Below are 16,228 nucleotides of genomic sequence, written 5' to 3' on the forward strand. Positions count from 1 at the left end.
TCAAATCAACAGCTGATAGATGATTTCATACTGCCTTGTAAATATTTTTAAAAGCTACTTTAATGTTCCGTTGGTCCTTTGGGCTTCTTTCCTTTGCAGAAGCTATTTTCTTTATACAAGCAATTCCTTAAGGCTCTGAGTCAATTTGCTACCCTGTCAATTTGGACTTTATTTCTCTTAGTAAAGAATTTTGAGGAATGACACAGATTGATAAAATGAAAATACCTAAATTCTACTTTTATTTCAGGCCACTTGCATATTATTTCCAATAATGGTAGTTCTGATACATTTTTGGATCCAGTTGACAGGGAGATTATTCACTGTAGTAAAAAAAATTATGTTTTAGTAAACTTGTGTATATTATTAAGAAATGACTATACCCCATAGTCAGTGTTTTTAAATAAATAAAATAGATTTATGCATTGTACACAGTCTAGGTCTAAAAGAAAATGAGTGACATGCATTATCACTGTGTTTTGCATTCAAACACCTTCTGTAACAGGAATGATAGTTAAGGAAATTTAATTATGCTGAAAGAACAGACTAAAAATGCACTAAATGAGTTTTTTTTTATGGCAGGCTCACTGGGCTTCATCCATGTTTATTTATTTTTTTTCCGAACAGAAAAATGGGCATTGTTTAGCAATGTTGTTCTCACATTAGCTAATGAAGTAATATTAAGCACCCTAGATTCTTGTGTGGCTTTCAGAGTGCAGAAGAAATCTTTCTGAATTGTTGCTGAGGTGAAAGTGCTCCACTAAATCTCACTCACAGACCATTGTGTTTCAACTTGGCACAGTCAACTGCATCCAAACACCAGGAGCTGCACACACGAGCTTTAAATCCTTTCTCTGTGTGGCTGATCCTCAGCAGTAATTCAAGCTGATGTGATTAAAAATGTCTTTTTATGCGCCGCCTTATCTCCAAGACCTTTCATCTGATCAAACGTGCATCTGTTACAAGGTTAGCCTCTTCTGTTCACTTCTTTGCCATTTTTCCTCTCTGAGGCCATTCTCCGCTGACTCATTGTTAGCTACAGGATCCTTTATCGGCCAGAACTGAATTAATATAGTTGATGGGACAAACATTGTCAATCTGCCAGAAGAATAGAGCTGACTGAATTCAATCTCAGCAGACAATACCAGGGGAAAAGCACTCAGAGACAGTGCCACTTTGCTGAACGTTTTCTGTTTTTGAGAGGTTATTGGCCTTGACAAAAGGGTGATGCAGAGTTTTCCTTCATTAAAGCCAACGTGTCCCTCCAATGTTGAAGTGCAGATGGTCTTCTGCTCTTATATAATTTATTTGGGCTATGTTTTAAAAAGATTTTCCTATCTAACATAAGTAATCCAATAAAGCTCAAAACATTACCAGTTGTAGCTTTTGTCAAAGCCATTTTATTACAGGGTTAACTGTTTATGAACTTACATTGACATTGTCTTCTGACCAGATGTTCTGAGAGTAATCTGTTTTAATTGTAATATTGCAAACATCTTAATATTTATAGGCTGTTGTTAAATGGGGGTACATTTGTTAAAGTTAACATAACTATAAAAGATTTACATAATAATAAAATTAAATGATGATTCTCTGGTGTAGCTGGCCAAAACGTCTTATAAAAAGATGCAGAAGGAAATACAAATTTTAAGGGAAGTTTTTGGTAATGGTTATGTTTAAATTTGTGCTTTTGGTTGTTTAATAACATAGCTTTATTAATTAAAATGAAACGGTTCCATGATAATTCACTTATTTTTGATAAACTAAATCTAATTTGTTGGCTAAAATAAAATAAAAAGAGTGCAGTTTGTTCAAATTATGTTTTTGTAAATACTGTGTTTTAAATTTATAAATAAATATTAAATTAACTCTGTGCAGTCTTTAACTCCAGCTTTAAGTATGAACATCTAACCTTTGACCTTACAGATTGTAACCAATGAAATGTCTCTTTAAACTTTAAAGGCAACATTGATAACGAACGCCTGACGCTTGCTAGACAGCGAATCCCATACCGACTCGGTCGAGTAGTTGACGAATGGCTACTCGACAAAGGTAAAATCACTGATTAAAACTTCAAATAAAATAAACTGATCTTAACCAAGTTGTAGCACCATTTTGTAAATAATAAACCTAAAAAAGTAAATGTTCAGTAAAACGTAAAAATATAAATGTTTTGAACAGTTAAATTTAGTTGGTAGTGTTTTTATAATAATGTATTTACTTTATAGATGTCACCTCTTTTAATAAGTGTTTCTTTATGGTTAAAGGGACTGTAAATATAAATTTAAATTTAAATGCATCCAAACTCATAAAAAAAATGTCTATAAAGTACTGTGTTATTTTGCTGTAAATATAACTGATAGTTCTAAACATTGTAGTTTAGCTATTCATAGGTGTTTAAGTGTTATTTGAAACACTTTTATTATATTTAGATTACAGGGTATTACTTAGTGTTGTTTGATATATTCAGATAAAATGCTAGCAATGATAAATAGTATGCAATACCAATTGGCATTAGAGTTTTGAGTCCCTTTAACGGCAATTGTAAACATGTATAGTCATTGAGATAAAGAAACTGTAATATAAAATAAACTGAGTGCATGCTGTGTTTTCATAGTTCAATAACTAATTCATCTTGTGAGCTAAAATATTATTAGCCCTTTCATTTTTATTATTTTCTTTTGGTGTTTATTCCTCTTGTTTGTATGCAAAGTTTATTTCATATTTTATCTTTTTTGTAATCACAACAACTGTTTAATTTTTTCCCCCCTGTTTTGCTTTTGCTAAAAGCATCAGAAGTAAAAGAGCAGGGTCTCATAGTATTTTTTGTTTGTTTGTTTTTCTTTTTTTGAGTCTAGATACATAAAAAGTCTACTCTCACTGTCTGTTCTACTCTATTTTATTTATTTCTCTTTCTGTTTGAATGTAAAATTTTAAGAAAACCTGTCAGATAACACAACAATAGAATAACAACATATTTGTATTTCTATTTTTTCATTTAGATTTTCAAAATTTTTTTAAGACAGTTCCAATTATTTTATTAAAAAATCTTCCAAATATATTAATTGCATTACTATAACATTTGTAAATTATTTATTTATTTATTATTATTATTATTATTATTATTATTATTATTATTATTATTATTATTATTATTATTATTATTATTATTATTATTATTGGCAAAATTTCCTTTTAGCAAAGTTTTAATTTTTATTTCTTTTTTTACATTCAGCTTTTATTTTACTCACCCTTTTTATTGTCATCTCATTATTATAACTACAATAAATTACCAGGGTTTGTCCAGATACCTTGTAATTTATTGGCCCCATTAGCCATTGGGCAAATAATCTGTCTTTCTGTCCTTTTATTTCCTGTTTTAGTGAAAGTGGTTGAGTCCACAGTTTAGCATTCCTGTATGTATGTAACATTCTTTTTTTGCAGGGCGACAACTTACAATCTTCAACAGCCAAACCACTATACAAATTGGGGGCTGGGAGCGAGATCGGAGTCGATCCTTTCAGGGCCAGCTCTCAGGTCTCTACTACAATGGCCTAAAGGTGTTCAACATGGCTGCCGAGGGTGATCCCAATATAAAGATCCAGGGCAGCGTTCGGCTTGTTGGGGAGTCTCCCTCCTCTATCACGCCTCAGTCAAGCACCACAGCCAACCGCTCGGAAACATCCACATCCATCATGGAAATCACCACCACCACCGCATCTACCAGGAGAATGAAACAGACCACACCGCGGGAACCTCAGCAGGTAGGAATATATATTTTTCTTAATTTCTACACACATTTCATAATATATTTCATTGATGTTCATACGTGGATAAGCAAACACTGGATGAGCAATCATTAAAAAAATACATTCCTCAGTTTATTTTGTGTTACATGTCCTTTCTTGAGTTTGTTTTAGTTAAAAAAACGATCATATTTAGTAATGTATTCCACAGCTGGAGTACTCTCTGCAGGTGCTCTTTCAAGCGTTTCTCATGTTAGTAATCAAATATGGTTGGATAAGGTGGGTGTGTCTGTGAGTGATAATGATCATATAGGTTCTTCATCATCCTAATCAGTCCTCCAGGTGTGTGTTACCTCTTAAATGTTAAAATGTGTAACATATCCAATGACGTTATCAGATAATTAATGGGTTGTTTTAGCCAAGAAAAGAAGTCTTATTCTATTAAATCCTTCAGGGTAAAGTATGGACTAGTCTTTTATCATAAATATGTATAGTAAGGAGGCCTGTAATGAAACCAATTTTGGTGGGCAATAAATTGTACCAGAAATTATTGCGATAATTGTCATCACTCATGCGCTCATTCACAGGAAAAGCATAGAGGGAACTTTAAATATTATCATAGAACTTTTTTTATTAAGGTTTAATCAGCCAGTAGTTTAACATCACTATGGATTAATTATTTTTTGATTAATAGGACTGGGTAGGGAAATATTATAAAGTCTTATAATATAGATAGGTTTAGTATCATTTTAAAAATGTGTGAATTTTTGTATTTACAAAAAATAAGTTAATAGCTCAATTTAAAATGTTGAGAAAACAATTTTGTTACTACAAATTCTAATAAACCACTGCATATCTATTTTAAGACATTTTTAAATCTGTTTTTCAAAGGCTGAAAATCACATATTAGTGATTTTTAGCTTTAACACACTTCCTTACACTTTATTATTAAGTAACATTCTACAGCAGAATGAATGTACATCATTGGTGGTGGAGTAACAGACAAAAGGCTATTAATATGTCTTAATTCCTAGTGAAATATTACCAAAGCACAAACTGAATTGGCTGGAAAGGCAAGTCAAGGCAACTTTATTTGTAAAGCACCTTTCAGCCAAAGACAATTCAAAGTGCTTGTACAAGAAAATTAAAAACAACAAAAAAATGCAAAAAATAAAATAAATCAAGCAAATTAAAAATAAATAAAATAAACATTTAAATTTTGAATATAGTGAATGAACGGAGTTTAAAAAAATAAGAATAGCCAACGTCAAATAAGAAGGTTTTTAACCTTGTTTTAAATAAACTTAAGGTAGGGGCAGTCTTAATGAGCAGGAAGCTTATTCCAGAGTGTTGGAGAATAAAAACTAAAGGCTGCTTCACCATGTTTAGTTCTGACTCTCAGAATAGTTAGTAGGTTTGATTCTGATGCTCTTAAAGGTCTGAGTGATATATATGATTGAAGAAGATCAGAAATGTAGTCTGGGTTTCTGTTATGAAGTGCTTTGTAAACTATTAAGGAGATTTTAAATTCTATTCTTTGAGCAACAGGCAGCCAGTGGAGGGATCTTAGAACTGGACTCATATGCTGATCTCTTTTTGTTTTAATTAGGACTCTTGCAGCAGCATTCTGGAGAAGCTGGAGCTCTCTCATTGCTTTTTTTTTGATAATCCAGTAAAAATGCCATTGCAGTAATCAAGTCTACTAAAAAAAAAGGCATGAACTAATTTTTAAGAATCTTATGGGGACATGAGTCGTCTAATATTAGCAATATTTTTTAGATTGTAGTATGTTGTTTTATGACAGATTTGATGTGGTTATTAAAGTTCAGATCAGGATCCATGATCACCCCCAGATTCTTGGCTTCGTCAGAGCATTTTAATCCAACGGACTGAAGGTGGGTGATTATATTTAATCTATGCTCTTTTGGTCCAAACACTAATATTTCAGTTTTATTTCTATTTAGTTGGAGAACATTTTGGCCCATCCAGACATTAATCTGCTCAATACATTTAGTGAGTATTTGAACCTGACTGTAATCTCCTGGTGAAAGGCTAATGTACAGCTCTGTGTCATCGGCATAATTGTGGTATTCTATCTTATTATTTTGTATAATTTGAATTAATGGAAGCATATAGATATTGAAAAGAAGCGGCCCCAGGATGGAAGAGACATTAACTAAAATTGAGCACATTCTTATGTATGTACATTATTGTAGAGAAAACTGAGGGATGAGAGGGAAAGATAGGGAGTGTTTGGTTATTTAGAGAATGAAAACAGAAAGGAAATGTAAGTATTGAAATGATCTTGGTATAATGATAGACTTGAATACTCTAATCAATAACAATTTTCCTTGTTGCAGTCATGCATTCATCCCATTCTTACCATTGTTTGAGCTCACACTTCCAACTGAAGGGTTAGTAAAAAATGAATGCTAGCTTCTTGTACCTGTTTAAAAAGTGTACATGTCAGCAAGTATTCATGGGATCGACATGGAAGTGTTGATACCAGTTTGACTTAAAATTTCACAGATGGATTGAATTTAATGGAATAAAAATGAACAAATGAGCAGGTTTAGCTATTTTTGTATGTCAATACAGTTCTCCACAGTTCCATCGGAGGCATCCATATAAGATAAAAGGTCACAGTATTAAAGAGTTGCTGAACGATGTGGGTGGGTGATAAATGAGACATGGAAAACTGTAGTCATTGGGAGACTTCAAGAACATCGGGATATATTTAACACAACAGCCTGATGAGTTACTGCAGTAGGAAACTATTTTCTTTTGGACACTGAACACTCAGACACTAGAATTGGTGAGAAATCTGAATGTAGTCATTGAATTTAAAATAGGAAAACTTTAATTCACTGTTTTCTCATTCCATCTCCAATGTGAGAGTGAGTTTAAAAAAAAGATTACAGAATTGATCAATATAATAGAAAATGCACTTTATTTTTTTTCTTCTTCCATTTAAAAGAATCAAAAATAAAGTATAGAACCTAAAAAAATATTCTTATACATAGTTTTTGCAAAATGTATCGCATGTATTGCATAGATTTAATCTGCAGAATTTTCAGTCAGATAATACATTTTAAATCTGAAGAAATATTAAAGTGAGAATGTTCTTTAAGAAAAATGATACACATACAATGAAACTCTTGATTACCAACATTTTGAAAAATTCTGGAAAATGTCATCATTTTTAGATTCATCTAAAACTCCTAAATATTAAAATTATCAAGAGGCTTTTATTATTATTATTATTATTATTATTATTATTATTATTATTATTATTATTATTATTATTATTATTATTATTATTATTATTATTATTATTATTAATTAAATTACTCCAAGTTTTACATAGAAACTAATGTGGACATAGACAATGAATGCATATGACTTTGAAGGGTTCGGCTTTCCTCACACGCCCTTTCTGAAAGTTCCTTGAATGCTTGTCTGGCTGATATTTTGGAATCCTTCTACAGCCCCTGAGTGCAAAGTTATGCTTTATTAACAAGACAATTGTCATTTTAGAACAGAGTACTGTAATCATTACCCACAGGAAAACAAAAACAAAAACATTTATGAGACAAAATTAGCTTTACAGGAGATTTTAATTCAAATCCCAGTTGGAATGACTTAATCTTAGAAGATGACACTAAACTCCTCAACAAACATAGTGAATGACAGACGCCTTGCCTTAACTGTAACTGATTTGCTCATAGTTTCTAAATTGGTTATCTCTGCATTGATTTTTTCTGCTGTGTCTGCATACTGCTGAATGAGGAGCAGGTAGAGTATTGTTTTTGCTGAACTATCACGTCTTAATAGTGTATTTACATACAACAGTGCTTAATCACATCCAATTAGACCATGCTTATGCATATATTTACTGACAATGAAACAGCAACTGTGTACATAAAATCACATAGACGTGATATGAATTCCTGCGACAGACTGGCGACCTGTCCAGGGTGAACCCCGCCTCTCGCCCGGGACGCAGCTGGAGATGGGCACCAGCAACCCTCCCGACCCCATTAGGGATGAAGGGTGTTCAGAAAATGGATGGATGGATGGGTGATATGAATTCCTAATTCTGGATGTGAATCTCAAACTTATTTATTAGGCACTCATTCAAAACATGACCAAAGTTGACCAATGTGCTTTACCATGAAGCAACAAAATAAATAAGACAAAGACATGTATAAGGAAGAAAAAAGGAACCAGAAACTAATCATAAGACACAGTATTTACTAAAATCTCATTTTCTAATGCAATCAAATGAAAAGGTATGAAGTTGAGCAGTGATTTACTAGACCTTGAGTCTACAAATTGTTAATTTTTTTCTATATTTTGGTGCAGCTATTGCAAAAACATGATTTCATTTTTATTTTATTCTGGATGTTGAACGTTAAGAAAAACTCCTCAACAATGTGAAAGTTGAAGATATTCACTAAATAAGATGAAGTCATACCATTCCACACTTTACAAGTTACCATCAACATTTTGAATTAAAGTAGCTTGTAGTCAAGGGAAAGATGACTCATCCAAATCAACCTACAGTTGTAATGAAAGTGTGAGCATCTGTTAATATAAGACGTGGGTTTCTGTTTTGGCACACTTTAACTAATAAAAGCACAAAATGGCACAAGTGAAAACATTACTAAAAATGTGCAGGGCTGGAAAGTACCCAGCGTTGTAGTAATTAGGTACAGTTTGTCTGTACTCCGAACTTTGCATTTTTTGCAAAACTTTCTACTTTTACTTGTGTCTGTTGCATTATTATTAAGATCCCATTGTCTTTGCATCAATTAGAAGACAGAGGTGCAAGAAAAGAAAAGAAAACATCAAATAGTTCAAATTAACCTCTGAGAAAAAGAAAACCCATGGCTCTACCTAAGGGATTAGTTTATCTATAAGTATGAGAAAGGCAACACATTTATCATAATGTAAACTCAGCGTAATTTATGTTCAAAACTATGGCCATGTAAGCATTCAGAATAATATTTCAAGAACAAATGTAAATAATTTTTCTGATTATAATCTGAATTAGTTAAAGCTGAAAACTGACCACCAGGTGCTTAGTTTAGTGACGGTTGTTTATAACTATCAAATAGAGGATCTATTGGATGAATATCAGAACTGCCAGGTTCTGAAGAAAAGGAAAACAGAGAAGCTCCATAGATAAAGTGGAGAATGCAGGGAAGGATGCTGAGATGGAGGAGATGATGAGCTAAAGAGAATCCTAAAGACAGCAGCAGAACATATAAAAAAGTAACCGAACAACTTAAAGTTAGTTTGGTACCTTTTACTTTAATTTAAGTAAAAATGTATACTGGTACCTTTTCTTGTGTTTAAATATGCTTTTATTAAAGTAACTGTAATTTTACTTGAGTATATTATATTTTACTCTTTCCATATCTGCATCAATTTTACATCATATTATTATTTTTGTGTCATAGATGATGCAACACAGTCCATTGTCCCTTGCTGCATTGCACCAAAATGAGCTATATTGCATAGACCAAGTGTGTATAATAATCTGATGCGGTCTTGTCAAACCTGCTTTCACCTTGTAAAACTAAGTTGATTTTGGCCATGAACCAGGCCGCAACCAGCGATCCAACATCCTGCCTGATGGCTTAATATTAGGGGCCACTTATCAACACATTTGTGAAAAGAACGGGAACATCTTTTTTTGAAGGTTTTTTGAAGGTTCATTTGCAGTATTTAGGACAGGAAATGATCAGAGAGAGAAAGGGGGAAGACCTGCATTGAAGGTCCCAGGGTCAAGAATTGAACCCCGGACAGCTGCATGGGGCACCTGGTCTGCCATTACGCAGCATGCTGGCCTCAGGGTTACTGTCTTTCAGGGATTTCTGAATTGTTATGCTTCATATTGCATGTCATCAAGACCTGTCTTTATAATAGATTTAAATATATACCTCAAAATGTTGCTAGCAACTTTTTTCCAGCTTACTTCATTTGTCTATAAGTTTAATACAAAAAAGGTAAAATACTGTTTCCCTATGACTTTATTATTGCACCTTTTTTCTAGTTAATTTGTTTAATTTAACAGCTAGTCCAGATTGAGGATATTTGGGATGTACCCTTGTAAATAGTAGTTAAGCCCAGCTAGTGCTTAATGAAATTCACCTGAGTGATGCCACCCTACTTTCTGTAACACTTACGCCGCCAAAGAGAAAAAGGGGGGAGAGAGAAGAAAAGAAAGAAAGACGAACAACAGCTATCTAGAAGAGCCACTAAGCCACTGCATTTGACAGTGATGGATCCTCACATGCATTGCTTGGTATTATCTACACCAGCCAGCAAACATACAGTATATAAATCTTTCAAGAATTTCCAAGTGTGAGGGTCCCATCCAACATTCACCAGTATCGTCTGCTGGAACATCATCTAAAGTTGGTAATAGCTTCAGTGTCTCACAAACAGACAAGGGCAGTGTACAGAAAGAAGAGTGCTACATTATATACTGTGATAAAAAAAAAAAAAAAAAAAACAACTATGGCCATAATTTGACAGTGTATTAGTATGCAGAACACACTTTTTTCTACATTCCTTGTTTTCACATGATGACAAAGTGTGACAATGGGTTGTCAATATGTACCAGACACCAGACCCAGGCATAAGTAAAGTGGATTATTTAAAAAACCGGATGATATTCATATATCATTAGTGATTATACAAAAAAAGACTAGATAGATAGATAGATAGACTGCAGTAGAACTAGTGCAAGCGCTATTAAAATATTTGAATGTGGCAGCAGTGACCCAATCATGCTATTGTATGTAAATACTCTCTCTGCACCAATAAAGATTAGCTCACATTAGTGTTGTTTGATTTACTCTGACATACTTTCTCAATAATATTTTGCTAAAATAAAAAATCAGATCACTCAGCAACACTCATTGACAATGTTTGGATGGCATTGAACATTCATTTCCAGATTATAGGGGAAAAAAATAAGATGTTGAGGTTGCATCAAATGTAGGGTGTCTTGTTATTATCTAGTACAACTTCCAATACACAAATCCCATCAGACATGCAATTACACAAAACAGGGGTGCATCACAAGAGACACCTTCTTCACAGACTTGACAGAAGTAGGCCTTTCACAATGTACTCTCCATTTCATCTGATTATGACTCTTGGTTTTTAGCTATGCAAACATGGTGAGATAGGAAACCGAGTAACAGCCATTTTGTCTACAATAGGAATATGTAGACAAATTACCAGTTTCTTATACCCAGTTACCATTAAGGTTTGACCTTCAAGAGACATGGCAGAATCTATAAGTAACAATAAACACATTCTCTCAAATGCAGTTCAATTGATGCATATGGAATCTATATGGCCAAACATTATGTGCAAATATCCTAATGTCCAGTCTAAGAACATTATGTATCAGTGACACATTCCAAAAAACCCCAATGTAAAATTTCAAGGTTTCATGTTTCTCATGAAGCCATTTAATGCTCTACAATTTGAGTTTTACAGCTTGATTCTGAGAAAAAAACCATCAAGAAACACATGACTGTATCCTGTTCCTAGGGAGAACAAATGACCTCTATGGCACATCATTGCCACCAAATGGCCAATTGGCCCTCCTATTTCAGTTTTAACCCTGAGTGAGGTGGATGTAATGGCTATTCATTGCAAGTAAGTGACATTCAAAACACATTTTGAAGGCCATTTCATTTGCAACTGCAACACACGGCTGACTTCACTCTGAACTGGTTCACAGTGGCTGTATTTGTTTGGTTCCTGAGACGATAAAGCAAAATCTGGCTTTGTTATTTATGGGGATAATAGTAGATTTGACATGCTCCACTTTTATACCTTTAGTGAACTGTTTGGATGCCTTTAAGGCTCACTCTCTGTGACTCTTACAAACATAATATAATAGAGTTAGTGTCACAATAATCTTGGAGTGAGAAATCTTCAGCAACCTTTGGTCCAATATCTACAACAGTCTGGAGCCTTCTTCGCCCTCATAATCAGCCTTGCAATTTGGAGTAATTGCTATCTTTAGGCATTATTTTGATAGTTTTAATACTTGCAAGAATTGTTTTTACAAACTCAGGCTATGCTTTGGCGTCACACCCAGAAATTTACTCTCAGAAATTTGATTTGATGGCTAAGAATGGCTTCTTTATTGCGAGTGTAGTTATACTCAGTGTTGAGCTTCAAATAGATTTGATTTACATTTATGTTATGTATATTTTACTTAGTTATTTCTTAATTTAAGTCCTTTCTTAATTATTACCCTTTGCACCCGGATTTTGTCACGTTACAACTTTAAATGTTTATGCATTTTATTGGGTTTTTATCTGCATATAGCAATGTATCATAGTTGTAGAGTGGTAGAAAAATTGTTGCATGATATTCAATTTATTTTAAAATCTTAAAAGAGCGCCAAACATTTGTACTGTGTTTGCTTGAGTTAGAATGCTGTAGAATCACTTTTAGCTGCAATTAGAATCCCAAGACCTTTTGGTGTCTAAAAGCAAATAAAATGCATCATTCTTTTTCACAAAATAGTCAAAATGTAATCATATTAATGGTGGGAGTATACAAATATCAGGGGTTTTTTTTGTCTTACAACAGAGACTCAAGTCGATTAATGTCTGGAATTTGATTTAATCCATTGTGGTCTGGCAGTGTTTAGGGTAGTTGTCCAGCTGGAACCTGAACCTCCAGCCCAGTCTGAAGTCTGTGTAGCATCTAACAGATTATCTACCAGGATTGCTCTTTATTTAGCTTCAGCAGTCCTTGATAAACTCTAAACATCTTCTCCCTTAAAAAGCTTTAGAAATACATTTCCACTGCCTGATCCTGCCACCGCTGTGTTTTCCAGTGCAAATGGTGGGTTCTTTGTGATGTGAACATTGTAATTTAACCAAATCACTTCTAAAGAAGTGTGGTTGCACTAGATTTTCTTTAGAAATATCAAAGTAAAAATGACTTAATACACCTTTATGCAACACCTCAGGTTGTTAGTTGAAGAAAGTAAAATTGATAACCATGTTTTGTTCTCCACTTCACAACAACACATCACTTTGTGTCGGACATTTTTCATCACAGTTTTTCCACAGTTTTCAGCTTTTCTTTGCTTCATTTGTAAAACTTTAAAACCACACTACATATTAAGTAATATTCAGTGGGGAAAAAACAAGCTTATAGCATTGCCTACCTGTTACCTGACAGGCTGTTAAGTTTCAGAAGTGTAGGAAGGAATAATCAGTCTGTCAGTTACAGAGTCAGACATTTTATTTCCACATATCATGACTGTCTTCTTTAAGGTTATGTCGCTGTCGAAATATCAAGTCACTTAGCAACAAACTGCTCACAATAGAACAGTAAGTTTGCTTTTGATTGACATAGTAGATATTTGTGGAAATTACTTTGAAGTCTCATTTCTTTTTAAGTCATGAAAGTAAAAACTGCAAACATTAAACACGAAGGCATTTTGTGGGGTGTTCTGTGTGGCAGGTAAACTAAGTGACCTGTTAATTTTAATTCAGGATCAAAAACTCAGAACAACTAAAACATAAACTTAATTGTTCTCATCATGCTGGTGACATAATGTTTACATTTGTTACTAATTCATAAAAATGTCTCAAAACATGTCTTCACTTTGTAAATTTTGAGCATTTTGTTCATGGAAAGGTTAATTAGTTCAAATCCCAGTTTTCTGAAATATTTTATGCAGAGAATAAGATTACAGTCTTATATTTCTATTAGGAAGTGAACAAAATCATTGCTTAATGTTAAATGAATATCTACCAATTTTACTGAGAAATTACCAGAAAGTCTTTGGGCTCATTAATTAAAAGTCAGACATCTGTGTTGCAAGATCCTTAGATAAAAAATAATAGCAACCAACTTCTACATTAATTAGAAAGCAATTACTCAGCAGAATTCCAGTCATATTAGATGAGTATTATTTTATTTTTTAAAAAGTCCAAATTATCAGCCTCACACACTTGGAATCATACTGCAGTTTTTAGTGTGAGTGTAAGGGCCCTGGAAGCATGTGGGGTTTTCAATTATTCAGAAAAAGAAAACATCCTCAGGATAAAATTTCCCCTGCATTGCAGTTGTACAGGATTGACCATCATACCTCTAGGAGACTGTATACTTTAGACAAAAGAATTAAAAGCAGAAGTAATAAACATACTTCACTGACATGCACATCGCTGCTTTTAAGGGTTGATGATATTTCATTTCATTCAGTTTATCAAGGACAGCATGTATTGCAATTTACATCTTTGACTGTTCAGAACTATCATGTTGCTCCTGAAATTAGTTGCAGCACTTTTTATGGTTCTGAGGTGAAGATGCTTCAGACCAAGTGATGGCTTTGTGCCCACCTACAACTGACAGATGGTAGAAAGGAGGTAACCCTTTTGCCCTACAGTGGACCCAGGTCTGTGGCATTCGCTTGCAGCGACAGCCCATATTCATCATCTTAGGCTCACCAGGGGCCATTATGGAAACTGCCCTTCAACATTGTGCTTGCCATGTATAGTCCATGAAATATATTGATTTTAATACAACTTAGCAGCATTGAAGGCATGCATACTTAGTCTTATGCACAGTAGTCAGTGAGAAAACTGTAGTTTATAATTTTCTAGTATCTTTCATACACATGGCCAAAAAAGAACACTGCTAGCCTTACAGCATTTTTATGAACCACCTTGTAATCTCTCAGGAATTTCCAGCTAAGATTTATGAAAACAGAGCACAGTTCAACTATTAAACATGAGATCCAACTCCTGCAAAATTCAGCGATCTGCCAGTTTAAACATTAGATTTATGAACAGAAACTCTGCGCCAAGAGCTCATTGAGTTCTGCAGGCAGGGCTCTCTATTTCTGAATAATTTTTAGGTGCTAATAAGCCACACAATGACTTATTCATTCCATGTTCCCTATGCTTCCACCAAGGTATGAGCAAAACATAGTTCAGCATGGGCAAAATAGAAATGTTGGGAAAAAAAAAAAAGAAAAAAGTAAACCTGCTGTATTTTTTGAGGGAAAAAATAATAATTGACCCTAATTTCTAGAGAATATCTGTTAGCATATATTTATTTAGTTGCAAATAACACATAACACAAACACTGTTCATACCAGCTCTCTCAATATGTTTATTACCAATGTCCACCTACACAGATCACGCACTGCGGATAGGGCACCAAAAAATCAGGCTTGTGAAAAATAATTATGAGTATAGTAATCATAGTGATATAAGAAATAAAAATGTGCAAAGAATGTTAAGGATTTAAAAGTAATTTAAAACTAACATTTTTGCTTGAGTAAAAAATTGCTTTCCTCGGTGTCGCTCTCCCCAATCAACCCTGTGTTGCCCCCCTGCTCTTACTTTGAGTAGCAGAGTTAACGTTTTTTTGACTAAAATAATATATAACTTCATGTGAAGAAGTTCTGCAGACCTTGGGGATTTTTTGTTTTGTAGTTCTTGGCACTTCCATTGGTGCATTTCTCATATCACTAATAACATTTGCTCAGCAGTGAGTGCATTTCTCAAAACAATAAGTAGAAACTGCAGAATGGATAACCTGCAAAAGCATGTCACCACAAAACATTTGTGCTTAGGTCATTCAAATGGCTAGTGTTGGCCCTGTTACAGCTGTGGGTCTCTGATTAGGATGATACTCTGTGTCCAAAGAGCAGCTCTCTCAATAGCAAATATAATCATAAAAAGCCAAATTTATGGCAGAATGCTAGAATAATACAAGGTAATATCAGGATAAATGATGTTAGTTTGGCATACAAGTTGCTATGAATTAAGTATTGTGTTGGACATGAAAATTCTGCTTATTGTTGAAGTTTTTTGCATTTCAGAGGATGTGCACAGTTTAAGAAAAGAAAAACATACCTTTTGAAAATCTGAGTTGAATTTGAGAGTTTATCTTTAAAGTCTAACTATCACCTAAACAGCTATACAACTGTTTTTGTTTATATAATTCTCTGTGACAAATTAAATATAAGCAAGAAAAACAAGTTGCATTCCAAATATAAAATGAAACAAAATTGGCTTTCTCTTGTTTACAGCATTTCACTCAAGTTATGATTTCTTTAGCTGCTAGGTGTCTGTTAAAGGAATAGTAGCTTTCACATTTCTTGATGTCCAAGCAACAGGGGGTGACCTACTAACTAAGACGTCTGCAAATCCTTGGTCAGATATGTCCTTCCATATGCCTGCAGCGAGGGTTTCCATGGTAACCTACTGCATTTCACGTGATGGGTGGAGGTATTACCCGCCACCACATCAATTCAGGTTCAGGTTTTAGGTCAGTTGTGCTATAGCATCAGGATACGGCATCTGCAGCAGACCTATTGCTTTATCAGTGCATAGAAGGAACTATCAGCAAAATGGATTCATGGAGGTCAGCTCTGTGCTGTGTCCAGGAAATGGTTATGCTGCCCAGAACTCCATCTC

At 33.9% G+C, this 16,228-nt stretch overlaps 1 protein-coding gene across 11 annotated transcripts in view; it reads left to right on the forward strand.

The window, feature by feature from the left end:
* LOC122842860 (neurexin-1a) overlaps positions 1-16,228 on the forward strand; it is a 234,750-nt gene that overhangs the window by 191,735 nt on the left and 26,787 nt on the right. For 7 of the 11 annotated variants that reach the window (XM_044137092.1, XM_044137087.1, XM_044137088.1 and 4 more), the window contains 2 exons: positions 1,960-2,049; positions 3,442-3,761. In XM_044137092.1, coding sequence (XP_043993027.1) covers positions 1,960-2,049; positions 3,442-3,761 — 410 coding nt within the window. The remainder of the gene's footprint in view (positions 1-1,959; positions 2,050-3,441; positions 3,762-16,228) is intronic. The other 4 variants (XM_044137089.1, XM_044137090.1, XM_044137096.1 and 1 more) reach the window with 1 other exon arrangement.

The sequence above is a fragment of the Gambusia affinis genome, linkage group LG13 (assembly GCF_019740435.1).
Source record: "Gambusia affinis linkage group LG13, SWU_Gaff_1.0, whole genome shotgun sequence".
Classification (NCBI taxonomy): domain Eukaryota; kingdom Metazoa; phylum Chordata; class Actinopteri; order Cyprinodontiformes; family Poeciliidae; genus Gambusia; species Gambusia affinis.